The 23,882-nt window shown below is 43.2% G+C and overlaps 2 protein-coding genes across 5 annotated transcripts in view; one reads left to right on the forward strand and one right to left on the reverse strand.

Annotated features, from left to right (window-relative positions):
- Lypd6 (Ly6/Plaur domain containing 6) overlaps positions 1-23,882 on the forward strand; it is a 145,311-nt gene that overhangs the window by 93,668 nt on the left and 27,761 nt on the right. The gene's annotated exons all lie outside the window — the stretch shown is intronic.
- LOC120101547 (fatty acid-binding protein 5-like) lies at positions 4,641-5,999 on the reverse strand. Its single transcript, XM_063285246.1, has one exon. The coding sequence runs from the start codon at positions 5,196-5,198 to the stop codon at positions 4,890-4,892; it is 309 nt and encodes a 102-aa protein (XP_063141316.1). The 5' UTR covers positions 5,199-5,999; the 3' UTR covers positions 4,641-4,889.

Consider the following 23,882-nt stretch of genomic DNA (forward strand, 5'->3'; position numbering starts at 1 on the left):
AGGGCCCTTAGGGATAGCATGCTATACTTGGTTATCGTAAAAGCAAAGCACAAGGTCAGTCCGGAAAAGAGCACTTCACTTAAGAATAGCTCAAGGCCAACCTGGGACCATCTGATTCTAGATGGTGTAAGGTGGTTGGAGACATTATCTCCAAGGAAACGAAGAGAATCCTGTTCATTAAAGGGCAGAGCATCAGAAACAAGGGACTCTACTGTAGTGGTTATATAGGTCAGGGCCTTCCCTTCTCTTTCCTCAAACACTGGGAGAAGCCACTGGAAGGATGGATGGAGGAGACCGTGTGGAATAAAGGGCTCTCTGCTCGCACTGGACGGCTTAATAGTCCCTTAATTGAGTGGAACTGGGAACTGAGTTCCCAGTTTGCCAGAGCCTGTGAAAGAACAAAAGGCCTCTGGGGCTGTTTCCTCTCACTAATAACTTGAGAAACACCCTCCACGTTTTCTAAACTTTACTGCAATCTGAACTTCCGGAGTGTACTTTCAGAGGTGATTCCTATTTGCTAAATCTTAGCACCAAGAACACACGAAAAGGAATGCTAATCCCGTGTGACAGTTGCATCCCCAGCTGATGTCAATATGCTGAAATCTTGAAATCACTTGTCCACACTTCTCTTTCTCTCATCGTCTTCTCTCTGTTGTCTCTTCAACCAGAGACTTAACCTAACTGTTGCTCCCCATCTGGTTCATCCCATTTTTCCAGGTAATACTACTCAAGTTTCTCTCTTCAGCTCAACTCTGAACAAAAAAACTAGGTCAACATTAAGATCAGTGGTCTCTTCCCTGCAGCAGGAGGCGCTATGGAGTTCTTCAGGCCCTTCTAGCTCCCACTGACTGCCAAAAACATCGCCCAGTCCCCACCCTTCCTCCGTCACCTGAAATACTTTATTTCCTGCCTGGAAGAGCTTACTGAAGTCATGTCCCTTATCCTTGGACCACCTCTTTAGGTGTTTGCACTTTTTTTTTGGTGTCCCAGTTTATTCATTTGTGAAGTAGGGTTATAATAAACCTGGTCTATGAAGGTGTTGTGGGGATTAAAGACATCACTTGCCAGAGTGCTTTGCAGTTGACAAGTTGAGTGAAATTTTTTTTCTAAATCAAATAAAAAGCAATGCTGGCACAGTGACTAACTAGTTAGCCCTCTAGTAACTAATTCTTGATATCTTCCTTTGTATTTAATTAATTATTTTATCTGAATGTTATTTTTTTTTCTTATTTGGTGATTTCCATTTAGCCTTAATGTTAGATATGATATGGCCTTTATGCATTAAGGAATATAGAGGGTTTTCTGTGCATGTACAAATAGCATCTTGATTAGTATTAATCAGTTAACATTGATGGTAGGACAGTTTGTGTCTCTGAGACCCTCTCCCCCTTAAGGAAAAGGCATTTTCAAGTTTGGAAAGTTCTCCTTGAATCTACCTTATTCCAATTGCCCTGTATTTTTATCCTCAACAAAGGACACTGATTTTAGCCCAGAGCAAGATAGAAAAACTGGTAGAAACCACTTCTGTCCTTGTTGGCTTCTTTCCATTGAAATGGGTGCTTCTTAATACCTCTGTGAAGCCTGTCACAGGTCGTGTCCTGAGTGGAAACCAGCAGTTCCCAGCAGGGTGTTGACCCACATGGATAACCAGGTGCCTTCCTCAATAGCCCAAGGCAGCTTTGAGAATTCCATTATCTGGCGAGCGTGTGTTGGGCATTGATCCAAATCTGTTCAGTTCCTTACCCCTATTAATCCTATGAGAGCCGTAGCAGCTTTGGATTGTTATTGCTCTCCTCTGTAGAGGATGAGACTGAGAGCTACAGGGTGGGTTAGGAAACCTATCCCAGCTTACAGAGGTCTAGCCTGGGCTGGATGGCTCCACAGCACCTGCTTTTAGGCTTGCACTGTCTGCCTTCCATATATTGTCCATTTTATCCTTATGATAATCATAAGGTTGGAGAAAGTACCTGAGTCACCACAAGTTATTTCTGGACAGCCTGGTTTTTGGGTAGTTTTGGTGTCCTTCAGGATCCCCTCTCCGGCTCCAGGATAGAGGGAGGACAAGGCTGGCTGGTTCCAGACCACAGGGCCAGCTAGTGGGCTGAGGTGTCTTTTCTTCTGATGGCTGACAGACAAGCTGTCTCCATCTCTGGTCTGTTGCTGAGAAGTCTCAGCCCTGTCCCTTCAAGTTGTCCCGGGTGATTTCCCAATTAGAGGAATCTTCCAGAAGGGGGCTTTTGTGAAGTTGGTGGGTTCTGGTGCCCCTGTTCTACTTCTCTGGGTTTGAGGCTGCCTTTTGTCAGCAGGCCCTCTTTCCCTCTTTAAAAATTCTGTTTTGTGGAAGGAGAATTCATTAACCTATCCCTCTCCAAGTAGAGCAAGCTAATTGTTAGAAATCCTAAGTACTTCTCTCGCCTTGCTCTGGCCAGGGTCCCCGATTGAGGTTTTGAAGTGAAGCCTGTCTTAAGGACGGAAGCCCAGACTCACAGCCATGGGATGAGGATCTGGGTGTCGGCAGTGCCTGTGCCCTTGGGGACATCAGAGGCTGAGCTTCACTCACCCCAGCATCTCTGTGACTCTGTCCGTGGCACTTCACTTCTCCAAGTTTCCCCTATTTATTTATTTGCTGTGTATCCATTTGTGTTTAAGTTTATGATACATGGTATGACCTTTTAGAATGAGTATGCACTGTGAAATAATTAAGTCAAGCTGATGGCTATCCCCATTACCCCATATACCTATCGGGGTGTGTGTGTGTGTGTGCGCGCGCGCGCGTGTGTGGGCTTTCTAAGTAGATTTCAAGTATTAACTATTAACTGTAGTCATTGTGCCAAACAGTAAGTCTCCCTCCTCTAACTGGAACTCTGCACTTTGACCAGCATCTACCTGTTCACTCCCATCTACTCCCATCGCCCCTGGTGACTCTGTTTCTGTGAGTTCACACGGATTTAGATTATGCGCATCCTGACGTCATGCAGCGTTTTTTTCTTGCTGAGCCAAGCTTATTTCACTCGGCATAAAGTCCCTTGGGTTCACTCCTGTCGGAATGGAATTTCAGCATTTTTTCCTCCTCCCTCCTATTTCCCGTGTCCTAGTCCTAGCAGATTTCCTCAGTCATCAGAAGGGTAACGGGAAGTTATCCAGGTCTTTATGAAGTGCAGTGGGGTTCCTAGGCTGATTGGCTGTTGCTGGGGCCACACCAGCAAAGATGGCCACCAGGCTCGGCAGAAAGGGGATCGATTGCTGTCTCACAGGCAGCTGGAGCCCATGGACTCACTGGCTAGCCTCTTCTTTTCTCTGTCAACATCACTGGTGCAGCTCAGATGGCAGAGGACCAGGAACCTGGGGAACAGTGTTAATCTGGAGCCTTTCATAAAGAGAGGTCATCTCCATGCGTATAGTGCTGTTCTCTTAACCCCAGAGATGAATTCCAAGATACCTGAGATCACAGAAAGCCACGGACCCTGTGCTTGGTTGACGCCTTTTCCACCTTGACTAAGAGCTACCTACTTGAACTCATTCACACCCGGGCATGATAGGAATACACAGTTGCCTTTTCGTTCTTCCCGGCATTGTTGATAGAAGACGCATGTTTTTGCCCTCTGTGGCTCTTGAGACCTCACGGTATGATATTTTTCTTTGCTTCTTGAAAACCTTGACCAACTTATTTTAAACAAATACCTTGTGACTTCTCTGTGGCATATTTGAACGGCCAAAATTATTGGCTTGCACTTTAGGGTCTTTGTTCAGGAAAAGAAAGGTTACTCAAAGGTTACACAAGCCCCCGTGATACCATGACAGTGCATATATTATCGAAACGCGAGGATTAGTGTTACTCGTTAGTTTGCCTGGCTTCAGAGATACCTAGAAGACTGGTTTATTTTCTGTTCTGTTTTTGTATGCATCTGCATGTGGAGGGCAGAGGACAACATCAGCTGACTTATTTGTGAGATAGGGTCTTTCCTTGGCCTGGAGTTTGTCATATAGGCTAAGCCTGTCCACCAAGGTCCAAGAATTTGCCTGTCTCTACCTTCCCAGTACTGCGATTGAAAGAATCACATGCCACCATACCCAGATGTTTCCATTTTTGTACATTGTATGAACTCAGATTGTCATGCTTGCATTTGTTGAGCTATCATTTTAGCACCATACTGTCCCTAAAAGATGTCACTCTTTCCAGATAAGTTTTTCTGTCTCCTCCAAAGAACCCCCAAATTCATTTTTCTTTAGAATTCCTGTAGTATTCATTCGTGTACATATAATATGTATCTGAAAGCACACAATTCATTCTAATTTTATAGAAGGTAGTTATTATATTGTCTATGCTTTAGTGAATATGTTATGGTCTCCATAGAATCAATTCATTTCAACAAACCTGCTTTCAGACATAACCTACCTGTTTTGTTCTGGGGAAGTAGAGAGATATCAAGTGTTATACAAAAATAGATGCCTTTAAGGAGATCCTAATCAATCATGAAAGACAAGGACCTTAATAATCATAATGTGAGTTGCTATAGTAATAATTAAAGAAAGCTCTCCATAATAATTTAATTCACTTTCATGTCAGGGTAGATGATACCCCATTTTAAAGATAAAGAAATGAAAAGTTGCATATCCAAGGTCATAGTCCTAACCAGTGCTGAGCTAAAATTTTTTTATTTATTTTTTATTTTTTTTTTAGCACAAACACATTTATTTACTAGCCAAAGGAATGATCTTGGGTAAACCAACAGTTTGACATGGGTTTCAGGTAAAGTGTCTGTAATGAACAGTCATGAAAAATAAAACCAAAGAAATAAAGCAGTGTGGTTCTGTATGACCTGCTCATTAAATTGAACTTATTCCCTCGGGTAGCTGACTCCTGTCCAGGATGATGAGGGAGCCAGTCCTTACTGTATCTTCTCATAGATCCGAGTACAGACGGCATTGTTCATGGTACATTCCACCACCATCTTCCCGTCGTCCTTCAGTTTTCTTGTTATCGTGCTTTCTTTCCCGTCCCACTTCTGGTGCTGGATCAGGGCACCATCTTCGAAGGTGCAGACCGTCTCAGTTTTCCTGCCATCAACTGTGGTTTCATTAAACTTCTCTCCCAGGGTGCAAGAAAACATGGTCGTCTGCACCACGCTCTCGAATTTGATGGTGAGGTTGTTGCCGTCACAGGTAATGATGCAGTCTGGTTTGGCCAGGGCACCCATCTTCCTAAGAGGCACCCCCTACTCCTAGCTCCTTCATGTAGTTCTCAAAGCCATGGCTTTTCACCAGGCGCCACTTGTCTTCAAGGTCCTTAAGGCTGGCCATGGCGGGCAGGAGAGAACAAAAGCATCGAGGAGATGCGGTGGCCCGGGCACCCATCTTCCTAAGAGGCACCCCCTACTCCTAGCTCCTTCATGTAGTTCTCAAAGCCATGGCTTTTCACCAGGCGCCACTTGTCTTCAAGGTCCTTAAGGCTGGCCATGGCGGGCAGGAGAGAACAAAAGCATCGAGGAGATGCGGTGGCCCGGGGTGGGGAGGGGGCACTCGCTGAGCTAAAATTTGAACCCAAATTTGTCAAACAAAACAAAACAACCCAAAACTGAAACAGAATAAAGTAAAGAAAGCCAACTTCCCTCACTGTCTTACAGCTGTGAAATAAACCTCTCACTATAAATAGGGAAATGCCATACAAGGAATGGAGAAGGTGCTGATCTTGTTTTTCCCACAAGACTGGGCTTTCTAAAGGAGGCACGTGACTTCATCCTTAAGGGGAGAGTCGAGATGTAACAAGGTAGACATCGAAAGCCAAGACATTGAGTAAGAAGACAGCCAGCCACTGGTACCTTGGACATCTGAGGAACTTTTGTTATCTGAATATGCCACATCAAGGGAAAAATTGCAGGCAGGAAGAAGATTATGTGCAGCCTTATAGACCTCTTATTTGGCCTGTTCTAACAGTTCCCGTTGCCACTGGAACACCTACCTCAGCCTCCTCTTCCAAGATTCTTACCCAGAGACAATGTTGGAATCTTACGGTTTTCCAGAGGCCAGAATGTGGTCTGCATTGTTCAACGGAATCTCTGTGAATCAGAGTCCCGTGGCCTTCCATTCCTAGAACCTGTCCCTCAGGATGTTTGACATCCATGTTTCTCTCTATGCTAACTCCTAAGTCAGAGAAGACTTAATGAGTGTTTGACAATGCCTGTGGTTTGCATCCCACAGGGTCTGGAAAGGGTTAGTGTGGTCCTAGCCTATGGTCCCTCTTTCTATTATGTACATCTTACCTGGCACCAACATCAATCCATGCCATTGTATCATTATCCTTTTTGTTCATCTTCCTCCTCTTCCCCTTCTGTCATTCCCTCCCCGTCTCATTCTGTTATTTTGGGACAGAGTCTTAGAAAGTGTCCCAGAGAGCCCTATAGCTCACTCCCCCTTTGCTTTAGTTTCCCTTCTTAATGGGCTCAAGCCCTTATTCTCAGTGTTCATATTCATTCTTGGCTAAATAAATAACTGACCTCTCCAGTCTTCATTTTTAATATTATTTAATATTAAATGGATATCAACATTCCCTTTCATGTTCTTACCAATTAGGTCTTTGTGGGCACTTTTATTTATTTATTTTTTGGGGGGGGTATTAACGACGGTGTCATTTTTTTTTTTTTTTTGGTTCTTTTTTTCGGAGCTGGAGACCGAACCCAAGGCCTTGCCATTTTTTTTTTTTTTTTTGGTTCTTTTTTTTCGGAGCTGGGGACCGAACCCAGGGCCTTGCGCTTCCTAGGCAAGCGCTCTACCACTGAGCTAAATCCCCAACCCTCATTTTTTTTTTATTAACTTGAGTATTTCTTATTTACATTTCGAGTGTTATTCCCTTTCCCAGTTTCCGGGCAAACATCCCCCTAACCCCTCCCCCTCCCCTTCTTTATGGGTGTTCCCATTGCCGCCCTCCCCCCAACAATCACGTTCACTGGGGGTTCAGTCTTAGCAGGACCCAGGGCTTCCCCTTACACTGGTGATCTTACTAGGATATTCAGTGCTACATATGAGGTCAGAGTCCAGGGTCAGTCCATGTATAGTCTTTAGGTAGTGGCTTAGCCCCTGGAAGCTCTGGTTGCTTGGCATTGTTGTTCATATGGGGTCTCGAGCCCCTTCAAGCTTTCCAGTTCTTTCTCTGATTCCTTCAATGGGGGTCCTGTTCTCAGTTCAGTGGTTTGCTGCTGGCATTTGCCTCTGTATATGCTGTATTCTGGCTGTGTGTCTCAGGAGCGATCTACATCCGGCTCCTGTCGGTCTGCACTTCTTTGCTTCATCCATCTTGTCTATATGGGTGGCTGTATATGTATGGGCCACATGTGGGGCAGGCTCTGAATGGGTGTTCCTTCTGTCTCTGTTTTAATCTTTGCCTCTCTATTCCCTGCCAAGGATATTCTTGTTCCCCTTTTAAAGGAGTGAAGCATTCACATTTTGATCATCCGTCTTGAGTTTCATGTGTTCTAGGTATCTAGGGTAATTCAAGCATTTGGGCTAATAGCCACTTATCAATGAGTGCATACCATGTGTGTTTTTCTGTGATTGGGTTACCTTACTCAGGATGATATTTTCCAGTTCCAACTATTTGCCTACGAATTTCATAAAGTCATTGTTTTTGATAGCTGAGTAATATTCCATTGTGTAGATGTACCACATTTTCTGTATCCATTCCTCTGTTGAAGGGCATCTGGGTCCTTTCCAGCTTCTGGCTATTATAAATAAGGCTGCGATGAACATAGTGGAGCACATGTCTTTTTTATATGTTGGGGCATCTTTTGGGTATATGCCCAAGAGAGGTAGAGCTGGATCCTCAGGCAGTTCAATGTCCAATTTTCTGAGGAACCTCCAGACTGATTTCTAGAATGGTTGTACCAGTCTGCAATCCCACCAACAGTGGAGGAGTGTTCCTCTTTCTCCGCATCCTCGCCAGCATTTGCTGTCACCTGAGTTTTTGATCTTAGCCATTCTCACTAGTGTGAGGTGAAATCTCAGGGTTGTTTTGATTTGCATTTCCCTTATGACTAAAGATGTTTCTTTAGGTGTTTCTCAGCCATTCGGCATTCCTCAGCTGTGAAGTCTTTGTTTAGCGCTGAACCCCAATTTTTAATAGGGTTATTTGTCTCCCTGCAGTCTAACTTCTTGAGTTCTCTGTATATTTTGGATATAAGGCCTCTATCTGTTGTAGGATTGGTAAAGATCTTTTCCCAATCTGTTGGTTGCCATTTTGTCCTAACCACAGTGTCCTTTGCCTTACAGAAGCTTTGCAGTTTTATGAGATCCCATTTGTCGATTCTTGATCTTAGAGTATAAGCCATTGGTGTTTTGTTCAGGAAATTTTTTCCAGTGCCCATGTGTTCAAGATGCTGCCCTAATTTTTCTTCTATTAGTTTGAGTGTATCTGGTTTGATGTGGAGGTCCTTGATCCACTTGGACTTAAGCTTTGTACAGGGTGATAAGCATGGATCAATCTGCATTCTTCTTCATGTTGACCTCCAGTTGAACCAGCACCATTTGCTGAAAATGCTATCTTTTTTCCATTTGGTGGTTTTGGCTCCTTTGGTGTGATTCTGATAGGTCTGCCTTTATATGTTACTTGACCTTTTTCCCTTACTGCTTTTAATATTCTTTCTTTATTTTGTGCATTTGGTGTTTTGACTATTATGCGACGGGAGGTGTTTCTTTTCTGGTCCAATCTATTTGGAGTTCCGTAGGCTTCTTGTATGCTTATGGGTATCTCTTTCTTTAGGTTAGGGAAGTTTTCTTCTATGATTTTGTTGAAGATATTTACTCGTCTTTTGAGCTGGGAGTCTTCACTCTCTTCTATACGTATTATCCTTAGGTTTGATCTTCTCACTGAGTCCTGGATTTCCTGTATGTTTTGGACCAGTAGCTTTTTCCACTTTACATTATCTTTGACAGTTGAGTCGATGATTTCTATGGAATCTTCTGCTCCTGAGATTCTCTCTTCTATCTCTTGTATTCTGTTAGTGAAGCTTGTATCTACGGCTCCTTGTCTCTTCTTTTGGTTTTCTATATCCAGGGTTGTTTCCATGTGTTCTTTCTTGATTGTTTCTATTTCCATTTTTAATTCCTTCAACTGTTTGATTGTGTTTTCCTGGAATTCTTTCAGGGATTTTTGTGTCTCCTCTCTATGGGTTTCTACTTGTTTATTTATGTTTTCCTGGAATTCTTTCAGGCATTTTTGTGATTCCTCTCTGTAGGCTTCTACTTGTTTATTTTTGTTTTCCTGTGTTTCTCTAAGGGAGTTCTTCACGTCTTTCTTGAAGTCCTCCAGCATCATGATCAAATATGATTTTGAAACTATATCTTGCTTTTCTGGTGTGTTTGGATATTCCATGTTTGTTTTGATGGGAGAATTGGGCTCCGATGGTGCCATGTAGTCTTGGTTTCTGTTGCTTGGGTTCCTGCGTTTGCCTCTCGCCATCAGATTATCTCTAGTGTTACTTTGTTTTTCTATTTCTGACAGTGGCTAGACTGTCCTATAAGCCTGTGTGTCAGGGGTGCTGTAGACCTGTTTTCCTATTTTCTTTCAACCAGTTATGGGAACAGAGTGTTCTGCTTTCGGGTGTGTATTTTTTCCTATCTACAGGTCTTCAGCTGTTCCTGTGGGCCTGTGTCCTGAGTTCACTAGGCAGGTTGCTTGGAGTAGGAAGGTTTGTCTTACCTGTGGTCCCGAGGCTCAAGTTCGCTCGTGGGGTGTTGCTTATGAGCTCTCGGGGGGAGGGGGGGCAGCAACCAGGAAGATCTGTGCTGCCCTTTCCGGGAGCTTCCGTGCACCAGGGTTCCAGATGGCGTTTTCCTCTGGAATCAGTAATGTGGGCAGATGCAGTCTCTTCTGGTTTCCCAGGTGTGTCTGCCTCTCTGAAGGTTTAGCTCTCCCTCCCACGGGATTTGGGTGCAGAGAACTGTTTATCTGGTCGGTCCCTTCAGGTTCCGGCGGTGTCTCAGACGCAGGGGACCTGCTGCTGCTGTGCCCTTATCCAAGGTAACCCAGAGGCCGTATACAGTTTCCTCTTGGGCCAGGGATGTGGGCAGGGGTGGGCAGTGTTGGTGGTCTCTTCTGCTCTGCAGTCTGAGGAGTGCCCACCTGTCCAGGCAGTGAGGTCTCTCTCCCACGGGGTCTGGGAGCATCGAGCTGCTGCGGGCAGGGATCCGCGGGTTTGGGAATCCCGCTAAAAACCAGAAGTGTCCAGTCCTAGAGGAATTTTGCCTCTGTGTGTCCTGAGTTCACCAGGCAGGTCGCTTGGAGCAGGAAAGTTTGTCCCGAAGCTCAAGTTTGCTCATGGGGTGCTGCCTAGGAGCTCTCCGCGGGGGCCGCAACCAGAAAGATCTGTGCTGCCCTTTCCCCACTTTTATTTTTTAAAAGAATAAAATGAATGGTTTTTTTCAAACAGGGTTAAAAAATTTGGGAGTTAAACTGGAAATATTAACTGTATACATGATCTGCCTGCTTTGTAGAGAATGCTGAGTTGATGAATGGATGAGGGAGATAGCAAATCAGGAAGACAGCTGAGGTCTAGGTAGTAAAACACAAGCCTGGAGAAGACTGTGGGACTAGCGCTTGGATCCTTCTATGCAGGCTATTGTAGTCCATTTGGATGGCTGGATTTCCTTAGGCACTGAGGCCGAATTAGTACTTTACCCTAAGAAAGGAATTGGCTTATCTATAAAAACAAAACAAAATGTTCTATTTTCAAGGACAGCCTTCTTTTATTAATAACCCCTACAGCTTTTCTCCTTGAATGGATACTATGTAAAATCTTATTATATTCTCCCTGGGCACAATAATAAACTTTAATAGCCATTATTTACAAAGCCTTGCAAATGAAGATGGTGTATGTTCAAGAAAGGATTACAACCTCGATGATAGAGACTTGCAATTCATTGACTACATTTGTCTTCATGCTCAGGGTGATGAAATCCTTCCTTTAAGTAACTGTTACATAGATAAAATGTACTTTAAAAACAATCAAGTTACACGTTAAGAAACCCTTTCTTATCCGATTCCAAGACGATGAAACTAACTTTGAAAACAGCCTGATGTATGCACCTAAGGGTACTAGAGAGCTGGAGGGCAGGTGCTAGGATAGTCCACTTCTTAAACATAGCCGTAATCAAATGAGAAACACTGCTAAGATTCAGAGGTTAGCTGCTGAAGAGTCTATTGATTTGAAAGTAGTGCTTTAGCCATTAAGAGTTATGATGTAAGCCATTTTAAAAGGCAGTACCTGGGGTGCCTTGTTGCCACTGGGACACTACCTGTGAAAACTATATGATTTCCTTTGCCTCATGGTTTCTGAGGTCTCATGGTCACTGGCTCCATTGTGTCTGTGTTGGTGATGAGGCAGAGCATGCCTGGGGAAGCCTGTGGTTGGGGAGATCTGCTCACTTAATGGTATCTGGGAAGCACAGAGGTGGGTAGGAGTGGGCATGAAGTCTGTCCTCATAGCATGCCCCCAGTGATCTGTTTCCTTTAACAGAGCCCCACCTACACAAAATCCATGAAGTCAGCCAGTGGCCTTAGGATGCAATCACTTTCCTAAGGCCCATCTGTTGTCAAACAAGCCTTTCAACATGCACCTTTAGGGGCACTTTGTATCTAAACTATACCTTTTTTTCCCCCCCATGAGGAACTGGTTTTATCATCCTCTATAAAGGTCTCCTCGTACACATGAAACTTGTAACTTTAGTTCATTCTTGAACTGTCTCAGAGACAAGGAAACCATGCTTTTAACAAGAGCTTGGTCAGGATTCCCAGAACCATAAGCAAAACCCTGCTTCATGAAAGATGGGAGTGAAGATTCAGCATGGACCGATTTGCAATCCTGGGCAAGAACTAAGGTTAGAAGAGTCTAATGGGTAGAGGTGAGGTATATTCATGTGTCTCACTTTACTGTGACAGCTATAAGGGCAGGAGGTTTGGCTTTTGAGGAGAGGAAGAAACTGTGAAGAGACGTATGCTGTGTAAGGTATTCGAGAAAAGGAATGCTATCTGGATCAAGTGCCCAGTGTTCCTGGGGCTCGCAGGATAAGTACGCTGTACTGTAGCTAGCCCCAAAATAAATTTCATTCTCATTGGGGAGATGAGCTTTAGTTAACATGAAGGACAGAAGGAATCTTTCCCGAAGGTTAATACCCCCCCCCGCCCCGATCTGGGTTGCAGGTGTCAACTTGAACTTTGGACGCTCAGCACTGGTGTACAGTGCAGAAGGTGCTGGAAGAATGACAAGGAAGGACTGCCATATCTCAGTCCATGAACAGTCTTTCCAGCCCTCTAAAGCAAGAAATAAAAAGGTGGCCTCAAACACCATGCAATGAAACAGTACAAGTTGGTTTAAATCATGTAACTCTTCGTGGATCCAGGAGAAGGCACTGTTTTGTGGCTCATGACTAATAATACTCTTCATGTTGATGCTTCAGAACCTTCAAAATTAGTAGAAGAAGGATGAGTGTGTCACTCCAAGTGCAGAGTAGATTCCCCTGATTGAGGGCCAGGATGAGTGCCCTGTGGGCAGGAGATGGAAGTGTGTGTCTCATTATAATGCTGGGTTTGGAGGTTTGGAGACGTGAGTCAGCAATGAAGAGCAGGAACTGTTCAGCGAGCGCACTGGGGTTCAATTTCCAGTGCCCACACGATGTTTACATCTGGTTATAATTCCAGTCCCAGCAGGTTAGACACCTTCTTCTGACCTCTTCTGACCTCCATGAGCCCAAGTAATGCCCAGGTATACATTCATTCACCTTAAATAAAGTGAAATATAAACCGTTGGGTTTATAACTGGGCTAGTTTGAACGTAAGAGTATATCTTGTTCTGATTTAACTCACTGATAACTTCATACTGCTTCTGAGCACCATCTGATAGGTCGATATTTCAAAACTCTCCAGGATAAAAATTCCATAAAAAATAAAATGAAACTGACATTTTTAACATAATAGAGAAGACTAAGAAAAGACACCCAAACAAAAATGTCTTCTAATTTCAAGTATTTTGAAAGTTCAGCCAGTGCCTGTGTGGGGAACTGTGATTCATTCCTTCCCTGTTGCTTAGACTTGAACATGCCTAATCTTCAGTTCTCAAAAGTATTCTATTCGGTAGGGACAACAAGCAAGTGAAACGTCTCCTAGGACAAACTCAGCATCTTTTAATGTGAAACTCCATTGCGGGGCATAATTCCCAGGCATCGTTTATCTTCCGGGACTCAAGCTTTTCTGATGCAATTCTCTATTAAATGGGTTTGTGACAGAGCAGAGGGCAGCGTTTCCTATAACTCTAGCCATGCCAACGGCTCTAGAAAAAGAAATGCACGTTTTTTTTTTGTTTTTTTGGTTTTTTGGTTTTTTTTTTTTTTTGGTTATTTTTTTTTAAAGCATTGACATTGTGCAAATGAATCTTCAGATCAGGAATGTGAGCGTTTTTCTCCCCGTAAATTGGACAGGAAACATCATTGTCTGTAAAATCCAAGGAGCGTCATCTCTGGCTAGTTCTCCATAGTGGGCATTTTTAAAAACCACCTCTGTTCTCACCGTTAGCTGATTGAGCTTAAAACTGCACTAAATTAAATAAACAAACACTTGTTACATAGGAAATTCTACGTTGGTAGATGGACCCGTTAGGAAGACTCAAGTTAAAGCTTTTTTAACTTGATGGCAGGGGACAGGAAGTACCTCTCAGAGTAACCTGAACACCAGGGCATCTAATAGATGTCAAGTGAGGGAAAAGGGACGAACTGTCCCAAAGTCAAACTCTCAACATGGGCAGAATTCTCCCCATTTTCTCCATGTCTCTCTAAGCCACCAAGCTTCATTGTCTGCTTCCAAGTGGAGAAGACTGTGGCATTCCCATATTCCTGAGCTTTGTGTGTTAGTCTTTTACTCCAGAGAGGAAGGCTACTTGTCTTTTCTAAAAGAAAACTACCCAAGAACACTAATTTGCCTGGTTGCCTCATACATCCAGTGCTGAACCCAGCAACAGCTGCCAGTAGCATGGGCCACATGTGGTTAACCATGCTCCCTGGTGACAGTATGCAATTGGCATTAGTATGAACCCACTCAGGCAAGAAGAGGGACTTTGTAGGATTACCTGTCAGACTGTCATTGTTGCTTTTAGCTATTTTATGTGGAGAAGATCACATGGGAAGATATTTCCACTTTCTTGGCATTTGCAGAAATATTTATTCTAGATTAAAGCAGTATTCAAGGGCTGTATTGCACACCAGAGTGGACACATGCAGGAATTTGCCACCCCAGCTTTCAGGCAGTCTTCTTCAGACCACAATACCTTGATTTCCTTTCAAAAACCAATTTCTCCCTACTCTGATTTTGATGGATTTCACACTGTGCTTTTATTTCAGTGATAAAGGTCTTCTGATTAGAATGCCAAGTTACCCTGACCAGTTAGGGATCCAATGATGTGCCTCTCTGTTTTGTTAAGGCTTTGGGACAATTGTGGGAGATGCTCCCTGAGGATGCTATTTCAGGGGTCACACTTTGGAAGAACCAGAGTAAAAAAAAAAAAAGGCACGAGAGGCCTCAGAGCACAGAGGGGGTTGGAATTCCTGAAAGCCAGGTGAACAGACTGGTGTATCTGGGCCCCAACAATTGAGGACAGAGGACAATGTTTCCTGTTACCATTCTTAGCTGTGGTTACAGCCTACTGGATCTGGATAAATGATCTTTATAATAATGGGAGCGATATCTCAAATTTAAATTTCTCGTTAGCCCTTTTGCTCTATTTCCTGCTTACCAAAATCACCACAAAGCATGAACCACAGTCGTTTACTGCTCATGGTTAGTGGGCCAGGAACTAGACAGGGCTTAGACTATCAGAAGCACCTCTGTTCAGGTGGAATCCGATGGTGAGGGGAAGAGAGGTGACGAACATAGGAGCTGTCTGGGAGCATCTCTTTTCAGGAGTCTCAGCCCTTCTGATTGGTAAGGTGCCTTCTTTGTATAATACCACCTTCATCACTAAGACTGACTGCAGACACCATAGGGTTCTAGCATGCCTGTCCCAGCACACTGTGTATAAATGGTCCCCTTCTACAGTCTCCCTTGCAGATTATGTCATTTCCATACCCTCTGGTCAACTGATTAAAGTTCGCTCAGACTCCAGGGATCTACCTTACAGTAGAGACATGCCAAAGAAATCTTAAGCACTTTTTAAAAATCACTGCATAACCTGAGAAGTTCCCAAGCACAAGGAAGTTGCTGCCGTTGGTCTGAATATTATATTTAAGTGAGTCAGTTTTGTAAGTACGCGCTTTCAGTTTACACAGGTGGCAGTGGAATCAACTATTCTGGGTAATTATGCCATCATCAAGCCTGTTCATATTAAAAATGAAATCAAGACCTGTCATGATCTTTCAGGCCTCAAAACTTCATTCGGTATTCCTATTAGGCATCTCAAATTTAAATGAAGTAGTAGCTTCCAAATACCTTCAATTTCCTTCAGATCTGGTCTTCACAGTTGCCCTGGTTCTCACTTAGCTCGGAGCTCTCATCCTGCAGTACTTGGGTTTTGAGTCAGGGTAACTTGTAGAAGTACCAGAGTTTCTTCTGGTGACTGGTTAAAAAGTGGGAGGTGCTTATTTATGGACTCTATATAAAATAGAGATTAGGGGAGTATAGATTTGTGAAACTTGACCTAGGTCAGGACTCTATCCCTTCACATCTGTGACTAGTGTAGAAATTTTCCCTTATAGCGTCTGGTACCATTCATACCAAAGGCAGCTTTTTCTCAATTGTCTTTCAAGTGGAGGAAGTCAGATGGATCTCAAAGTACTTGTTTTTCCCCCCTATTCCGGAATGTAGCAAGTTATCTATTGGAATAAAACCAGCAGTTGAGTAACTCATGCAAAGGTAATTTAGAGCACAAATTAAACCTGTCAGAGTGGTATTAGATTTTGCAAAAGCTCATAAATAATAAATGAAAGGTCACAGAGCTGTGAAAATGAGTCCGCACTTCTTTATCAAGTGCTGCATTCAGGGATGGGGCCTCGCAGTTCATATTCAAATGGCAGCATCATAAAATGGAGACGCTACATTTTTTTTCTAAATGTGTAGAATAGTCCAAAGGCACAGTGAACTCAGGAAATCACCAGAGTCCTAGAAAAGACCTGTCACGTTAATGTCTGAGCATTTATGCCATTGGGGATTAGGGCTCCATCTGGTCCTGAGAATCTTCAGGCCCCTCAGCAGAGCCCGTATTTCAGTCAGGTTAGACTAATGGTGAATGCTTGTCAACTGTCTTTCATTTTTCCATTCCTAGAAAATAGTAATAGGATGCCTGGTCTCTATGATTGATGGAGGGATGTCAGCATCAGGGCTATTAATAACTGGCCCAGCCCATCCTGTTTTTCTCATGAAAAGGAAAGTGGAAAATATAGCTTTGATCACTACAAAGTAGACAAATTCTTTTAGTCTTTCTAGTCTTTCTAATGCTGAGCTGAACTTGACTCTCTACCAGGGAACAAAGTCTACATTTAGAAAACCGGTATATAGATTTTAATCATAACTAAGTCTGCATCTTAAAAGATCCTCTCAAGAAAGTGAAATAATGCGTGAAATAATGCTAGGTGTGGCAGTTTCAGCTTTAGCTTTAGTCCCTGAGCCGAGGTTAGCAGATCTCTGTGAGAGGACAGCCTGTTCTCCTTAGGGAGGATCAGGGCAACCAAGGCAATATAGACACACCCCCTTTTTTTTTAGAAGCAAAAAAGATACAGAGAACATGAGAAAATATTTGATAACACTGTTGTATCTGGAAGTATCTAGAATCTAGATATAAGAACTCTCACATCTTGACAGTAGAGAATCAATAGTTCAGTTAACAATTGGGAAAATAATATGAATAGCCAGAGGAGTTACACAAGTGGCAGAGCACGTGAAAATATGCTCTACCTCATTGCTGACTTGAAATGCAAATAAATGGAAGGAAATCTAGTAGATAATAAAATGCAAGAAAACCCAGTAGATAATAAAATGCTAGAAAATCCAGTGGATAATAAAATGCAGTGAGGCACATGTCACCTATACTGGGTGGACTCTAATTGTTCGTTTTGAGAAGGAAAGGAAGAAATAGTGCTGACGAGGATGTGGAGAAAACTCAAGCATCTTTCATTGGAAAGGTAAGATGGTACAACGGCCGTGGGTCCCTGGCAGCTCACCTGAGAGTTAGATCCTTGGTACTCACGAGACCAAGTCCTGGGCAAATACTTAATAAACACAATAGTGTACATTTGACCCCAAGAAATGTACATGGATGTTAAAAATAACATTATTCATAATATCCATGAGTGGAAATCATTGGAATAGACATCATCTGATGAATAAACATATGTACTATATTCAGACAATGAGCTATCTAGCCATAAGAAGGAATATTATCAGTCCTATAATGTAGATCAATCTTGACAACATTGTGACAACCCGAGGGACTAGGACACCAAAGGCCACTTATTGTACCATTCCACTTACATGAAATCCAAGGAGATGAGAATGAGATTAGTGGTTGGAATTAGCGGAAGGAATGGGGAGTGACTGCGTTAGATGAGTATAGGATTTTCAAGTGGAATAAAATGCTCTAAACTAGCTAATGATGATTCTGCAATGTTAAGAATTATACCAAATATTGCTGAATTATAAGGGGGCAAGATTTATGTTACATTAATTTTATCTCAGTAAAAATCGTAAAGAATAAAAAGTAAAAATTTCATTGTCAGGCTTTTAAGGACAATTTCAGGTTGTGGCAATGACACATGCTCATTTTTTGAGCATACAAAGTACTATCAAGCTTCCAGAACCTCCCATACATAGCTTTGGTGTCTCCCCGTTGAGTCTGTTTTTCTAATCATCCTTAAGTGTAGGAACAGCCTCATTTTCCTAAGAGGATCAGTGTCACAAACTGTTGGGAGAATTAAGTTTTAACTACTTAAGAATTTTGAAGGTTTCCATTTAATACCTAAAAATTCATGGCTAAGAAAGGATTGGAACTCTGCAAATTTGAGAGTTTTTCACGAACAAATTGGGTCAGAGGAATCCAGCTTGTTCTTACCTCAGTAAAATTGTGGTTCTTGTATTTTGGGCAAGTATATCCCAAGGACCATGTACTGACCTGTGGTGGTGGTGGTGGAAACTTTGGAGTTTGGTATAGTGGGAGGAAGTTAAGTCACTATGTCTTTAGCGAAGATGTGTGACTGCCCATCCCTCCTGGCTGCATTCGTGGAAGCAGCTTTACTGTCCCTACCTTGATGTTTGGTCTCTGTAGGCCCTCAAACAACAGTCTTGTGACCTCTGAGATCACAAACCCAAGTAAACATTTCCTCCCTGTAAATAACTTACCTCATGTGTGTTGTTACAGTATGGAAAGGTTATTATCAGGTCTCTTGGGGTGAGTAGAATAGTCTAACTTCATCTCCATAATCTGCCATGATAAGTATGGGTTCATACGAAGGGTAGGCGTAGAGGAAGGATAATGAAGGGTGTGCTTTCTGCCTTCATCGACACCTGATGTATGAGCGGAGTCTGGTTAAAGCATGATATGCAACACAGACTATTACAGGGAGAGTTGTAGGGCAGCGCCCTTCATTGGTGAAGGTTGGCAGAAAGTCACAAGGTCTGGTGAGCCTCAGCCACACTTTCTCCTTTTTCCTTTGTGCCAGCCTTGGTAGCCATGGGGCAGATGTCGAGGAGGAAGAAATATGGATCCTCATTTGTCTTATTTGGGCATTTTGAGGTGTTTGAATGTTTTTCTTCTTTTCTGACTTAGGAGTGCGAGTTGAATGTTGAACAAAGTAAATCTCACCGTATTTACTTTCATTTACAAAACACACTGGCTGATTGAACAAAACATATAATAGGAAAGACGCTAGGAGGTTCCATATTTTTGCTGTGTAACATCTGTAATCTTCATAAACTTTTGAGGTGGGAACCCAGCTCCTTTTGCAAGAGAGGAAATGGAGGCATAGCATAGTTTGTTTTCAAACCTAGGCAACTAACTCTTAACACACGCGCGCGCACACTTTCAGTGCCGTGTGCAACCTGGAAACACAGGCTGGGAGGGTGTGCTGAAGACATTGCAGTGTATATGTTTAAATGCCATTGATGTGTAACGCTTTTTGCAATTGGTGCAATGAGACTTTTAGGTCAATGACCAGAAGGACAGTTGTGGGTAAGATATGCCATTTGCAGTGTTTGATACATGGGAAGCACTGATTTTAACCTTGAGTTTGCACAGTGAAGAATTCCAGTTGTGTACTTGTCCATATTTCATGTGAAACCATAACAGATCAATAGCCTTTCTTGCCACCCCTGCTATGAGCAAGTGGGAAGTTTTGTTGGGTATTTTAGTTCTATGGGCTGAAAGACAAAGCTTCAAATCTCACACAAGGCAGTTGTTTAATCTTGAGCACATGGTTGTCCTTTAAGCTTAGTTCCTCATATACTCGTGTGTGTGTGTGTGTGTGTGTGTGTGTGTGTGTTTGCATGTGTGTGCACACACATGTGTACATGCCTGTGGCTGTTTATACTAAACAAAAAAAAAAGGGCTGGGCTGATAGCTTTGTCAATAAAGTGCTTGCCTAACATGCATGAGAACCTGAGTTCAATCTGTAATCCCAGCTCTGGGGCAGCAGAGAGAGATGAGCCACTGGGGCTCACCTGTCAGACATTTTAGCCTAGTTTGCAAGTTCTAGGCCAGTGAGAGAGGCTCTGTCTCAAAAAAAAACAAAACAAAACAAACAAACAAAATAAGACAAAGTGGATCACTCTTGATAAATGACACCCAAGGTTATCCTGTGGCCTCCTTGTGGACATGTACCCACACGAACAATCATTAACACACATACCGGGTTGGGGATTTAGCTCAGTGGTAGACCGCTTGCTAGGCAAGCGCAAGGCCCTGGGTTCGGTCCCCAGCTCCGAAAAAAAAGAAAAAAAAAAAGACAGGAGTCATTAACACACATACCATGGACGTGCACACACACAGATCGCATAATTACTTCACTAAACCTAGAACACATAACAGATGGTATTGGTCATGGACAGTTTGCAGTGTGCTCTGAGAAGTCACTGAGCTTGTTAAACAGGATGTGGGAGAGCCATGGCCCCTCTGATGAGTTTCCAGGACAGTACTCAGCAGGTGTGAGAGCACTGGGAGCCGAGCAAAGGGTTGAAGCTAGTAGGAGATATTAGTGTTCAAGGAGCTTTGTGGGTTTTTTTTTCAACGTATTTAAATGAGTTGTATTGTGGTATAAAATGATTTTTAAAGTAGTCATCTCAGTTTCCTATAGATGGCTGTAACTGCCACCAATTTAGTGACTTAAAATAACAGGTTTAAAAACTGTCTGTTCTGGATGTCATGAGGCCTGCACCCGTCACTGGGCTGAAGTTTAGATGGGAGATGATCTGCTGCTTCTCTCTCAGGACTTTGAGAGACAATACAGCAACTGTGCGTCCTTTTCAGCCTCTAGAGTTTGGAGATTTCTTCTCCCACTTGATCCAGCTCTTCGAATGGAAACTACTGTTTCCCCTCCTCTCCTCGGACGGTACAGTTGCTCTCCCCACCCCGGGAACCCTACATAATCACTCTCAAATTCCTTTTTACCCTCACTGATTTCTGGGGTTGTGGTGTGGACATCTCGAGAGTGTACAACATTCAGCCTCCCCCACAGTTACCGTCTTGTTGGTTTGTGTTTGCCAAAGTCATTTTTTCAGTGCACAGGAGGGTAGAGCAGTTTGAGAGCCTTTGCTCTCCAGAGTTTCCTAGGATGTTTAGAAGGGGGCAGGAACTATGAAGAGAAACTGTAGGGTGAACTCACCTTTAATCTGTAACTGAACTGTTTGTCACTACCAGTTTTGAAGTTAAAAATCTAAAACAGTCTCAGACGTGGGTTGTTGGCCCACAGCAGGGAAATACTCTGGAGTTCTCCATGTAAACAGCTACAGACACCGATTAGATGATAAGTAAGTGCCTCGGTGCAGGGAGGAGAGACATCGACATCGGCGACTAACCAGAGAGCAGGAGCTGTGGAATGACAATTGCAGTGGAAAATCAAGTTCGGAGTTAAAGGAACTTGGGTTATTATGTGATATTATAACCCTCACATTCTCGACCTGAATCCACTTAGCTTTGTGTTTTACATTGAGTTTTCTGCATCATCTCTTTTGCTATGAAGATAGATATCTTGATAGTATGAAAACTTAATCATTACCTCAATATATTCCCCATACCTAGCAAGTCATATCTGGGGTTACGCAGTAGAAATGGTCATAGCTTCTGTGACTTCAAGTTAAGTTTTATTCTGTAGTGAGACCTGGGTCTGAGTTTCCTTTTTAGCAGATATAATTTTGTTGTTTATTTTTTATCATTTCTTTCTCATAGAAAACCATAGAGCAAAGCAGCCATGGCAGTAATCAGAGGCCAGGAGACCGTCGCTATGGTATTAGAACGGTCTGAGGCAAATGCCTCCTCTCACCACAGTGGCAGCCAAGGGTCCTCTATGACCAGGTTATAAGCCAGAGGAAGTAATGACAGTCACAGGAAGTCCTTGACCAGAAGATCTCATGACCCTACAATGCAGGAATACATTTACATCTCTTGGTGGCATCCTGTATCACCATTTATAATTTCACACAACTCCATGCCGTATCATGGGACAGGAAGTATAATATGAAAGAAACCTCGTACTGCGGTCTGGAATGTGGTTCCCCCAAATTTTCAGTTAAAAATCTCATCACCAAGAACCTCCTTGGAGTGTGGTTCTCTTTGAAGACAGGGACTTTAAGGCCATGACTAGGACTGACATAAAGTCATAAACATGGAGCCCTAATTCAAAAGGGAACGGTGTCCTCATAAGAACAGGAGCAAGAAACAGGTGTAAGGTATCTACAAGGGGAAAGGTGGACATCTGTAGCCAAGGAGAGAGGACACAGGATGGTCAAAGCAGCTGACACCTTGACCCAGAATTCCAAGGTCTGGAACTGAGAAGTTCGTCTGGCTAGCCTGTGCTATTTGCTATGGTAGCCCCAGTAAACTCCAAGGCCCAGGCCCTGTTGTTTATATATCATGGTTTCTGCCTCCATTTATGAGTTCATGGTTGTGGCTCCAAACATAATATTCCAGCCGTTTTCATCTAGTGACCGTCAAGGAAACAGGCGGAGGTGTGGGCTGTGTTGCAGAAGTCTCCCGCTATGCACTGTGCTCACCTGTCCCCATTCCACGTCTCCCATGCAGCCTCACCTTCCTGACCTCACCTAGAGAGGGCTATAGAGAGGGCATTGTCGCCTCCTCTAGCGCCCCCTCTAGGATGAAGCTGGACTGTCACAAGTCAGGGAAGGCTACTGCTGACACTTGTTTCATTTCTCATTACATTGTTTAAGCAGGTGCCCAATACACTGTTTGCCTGTCTCCTTTGTTAGAGGACCCAACAGCCTGTCCTTATCCTGAATGCACGTTTGCTCCAGGAAGCAAAGTGTGAGCAGCTGCTGAGCCTGGATTTGGCAAGGTTGTATCATCGTTCCTTAGAGGAAACTTTATTCTACACAGCTTGACAACTTAAAGTGAACTGAAAAGTAGCTGAGGGTGGTGGCTCACACCTTTAATCCCAGCACTCCGAAGGCAGAAGCAGGTGGATCTCTGAGTTCCAGACCAGCCTGGTCTACAGAGCTAATTTCAAGACAGCCAGGGCTACACAGAGAAGCACTGTCTTGAAACTCGAACGAGCAAACGAATGTAAAACATTTGTAAATAATTTAAGTATATTGAGTTAGTGTTCTGCATACTTCAGTCACTATTGTGGAGGGTGCTGATCACTGATAGTGTCCTATTCTGTCATTTTGAGAATCCTTATAGCCTGTGAAGAAATGTGGCTTTGGATATACTTTCTGCCATTCGGTTTAAATTAATATCTGAAAATTAATATCTTAACACATTCTAATGTCTGAATTGACCATAGCGCTTTTTAAAAAAAAATCTATTGAATTTCTCCTTCGTAATGTTTTGGTCATTATTTAGTTTTTTTTTTTCCTCTATAGAGGAACTTAAAAATTTGAGCAATTAAAAAAAAATCTTGTTGACTATTTATGCTAAGCTATAAACAGACTGTCCAAACTGCTGGTGTTTGATTAGCTTGAAGTGAGTAAATACCTAGTACCGGCCTCCATTAGTGAGCAGGAGAGACTAGAATTCGGAAATGCAGAATGTGAGACCCGGACTTTCTAGACAACTAAGGATATGGCAGAGAGTCAATTGTGAAGCAGTAGTCCCGGCATTCTGAGAGAGTTGGAGCGTCTACACAGGGCTCCACTGTTCTCAGTTTCCAGTGAACAAGAACCAGAGTGGAGGGCCGTAGATGACTGCTTAGCGCTAAGTAGCAACTCAAGCTCATAATCGCCCGCTTGCAGGCAGGGTCCAGCATCTGTGTGCGTTTGAAATGCAGAACTGAAAGCTCCACTGTGAGTAGAAGCCAGCTCTGCCCTTCCGCACTTGGGCCGGTCTCTGCAAATGGCGTAATTGGAGTGGCTACCTCATACAGGGCTGTTAGAATAAACTGGTATCTGCAAGTGCCTTCCTTCCACAGTGCTCACCGATGAATGCTGGTGATGTTAAGGAGATTTCGTGCCACTGAGATGGCCTGGGGTTTGGAAGAGGTCAGCTTACCTGTATCTCTTTCCAAAATCTGAGTCCAGCTCCTACGGTTTGGTATGGTGGCCAGCACTCAGAAAGGATGCTGACCCAGGATCGAGGAAAAGTTTTTTGAGCTTTGCACCTGCTCTCTGGCACAAGTCCCCTGGCCTCCTGGCAAAAATAGCTGGATTTCATGAAAATTCAATCTCTCTTGATACAATCTCTGCTGGATAT

The sequence above is a fragment of the Rattus norvegicus genome, chromosome 3, assembly GCF_036323735.1.
Source record: "Rattus norvegicus strain BN/NHsdMcwi chromosome 3, GRCr8, whole genome shotgun sequence".
Classification (NCBI taxonomy): domain Eukaryota; kingdom Metazoa; phylum Chordata; class Mammalia; order Rodentia; family Muridae; genus Rattus; species Rattus norvegicus.

Excerpts from the sequence above, each read along its gene's own strand:
- LOC120101547 (XM_063285246.1), bottom strand. The coding sequence starts at position 5,198 with ATGGGTGCCCTGGCCAAACCAGACTGCATCATTACCTGTGACGGCAAC.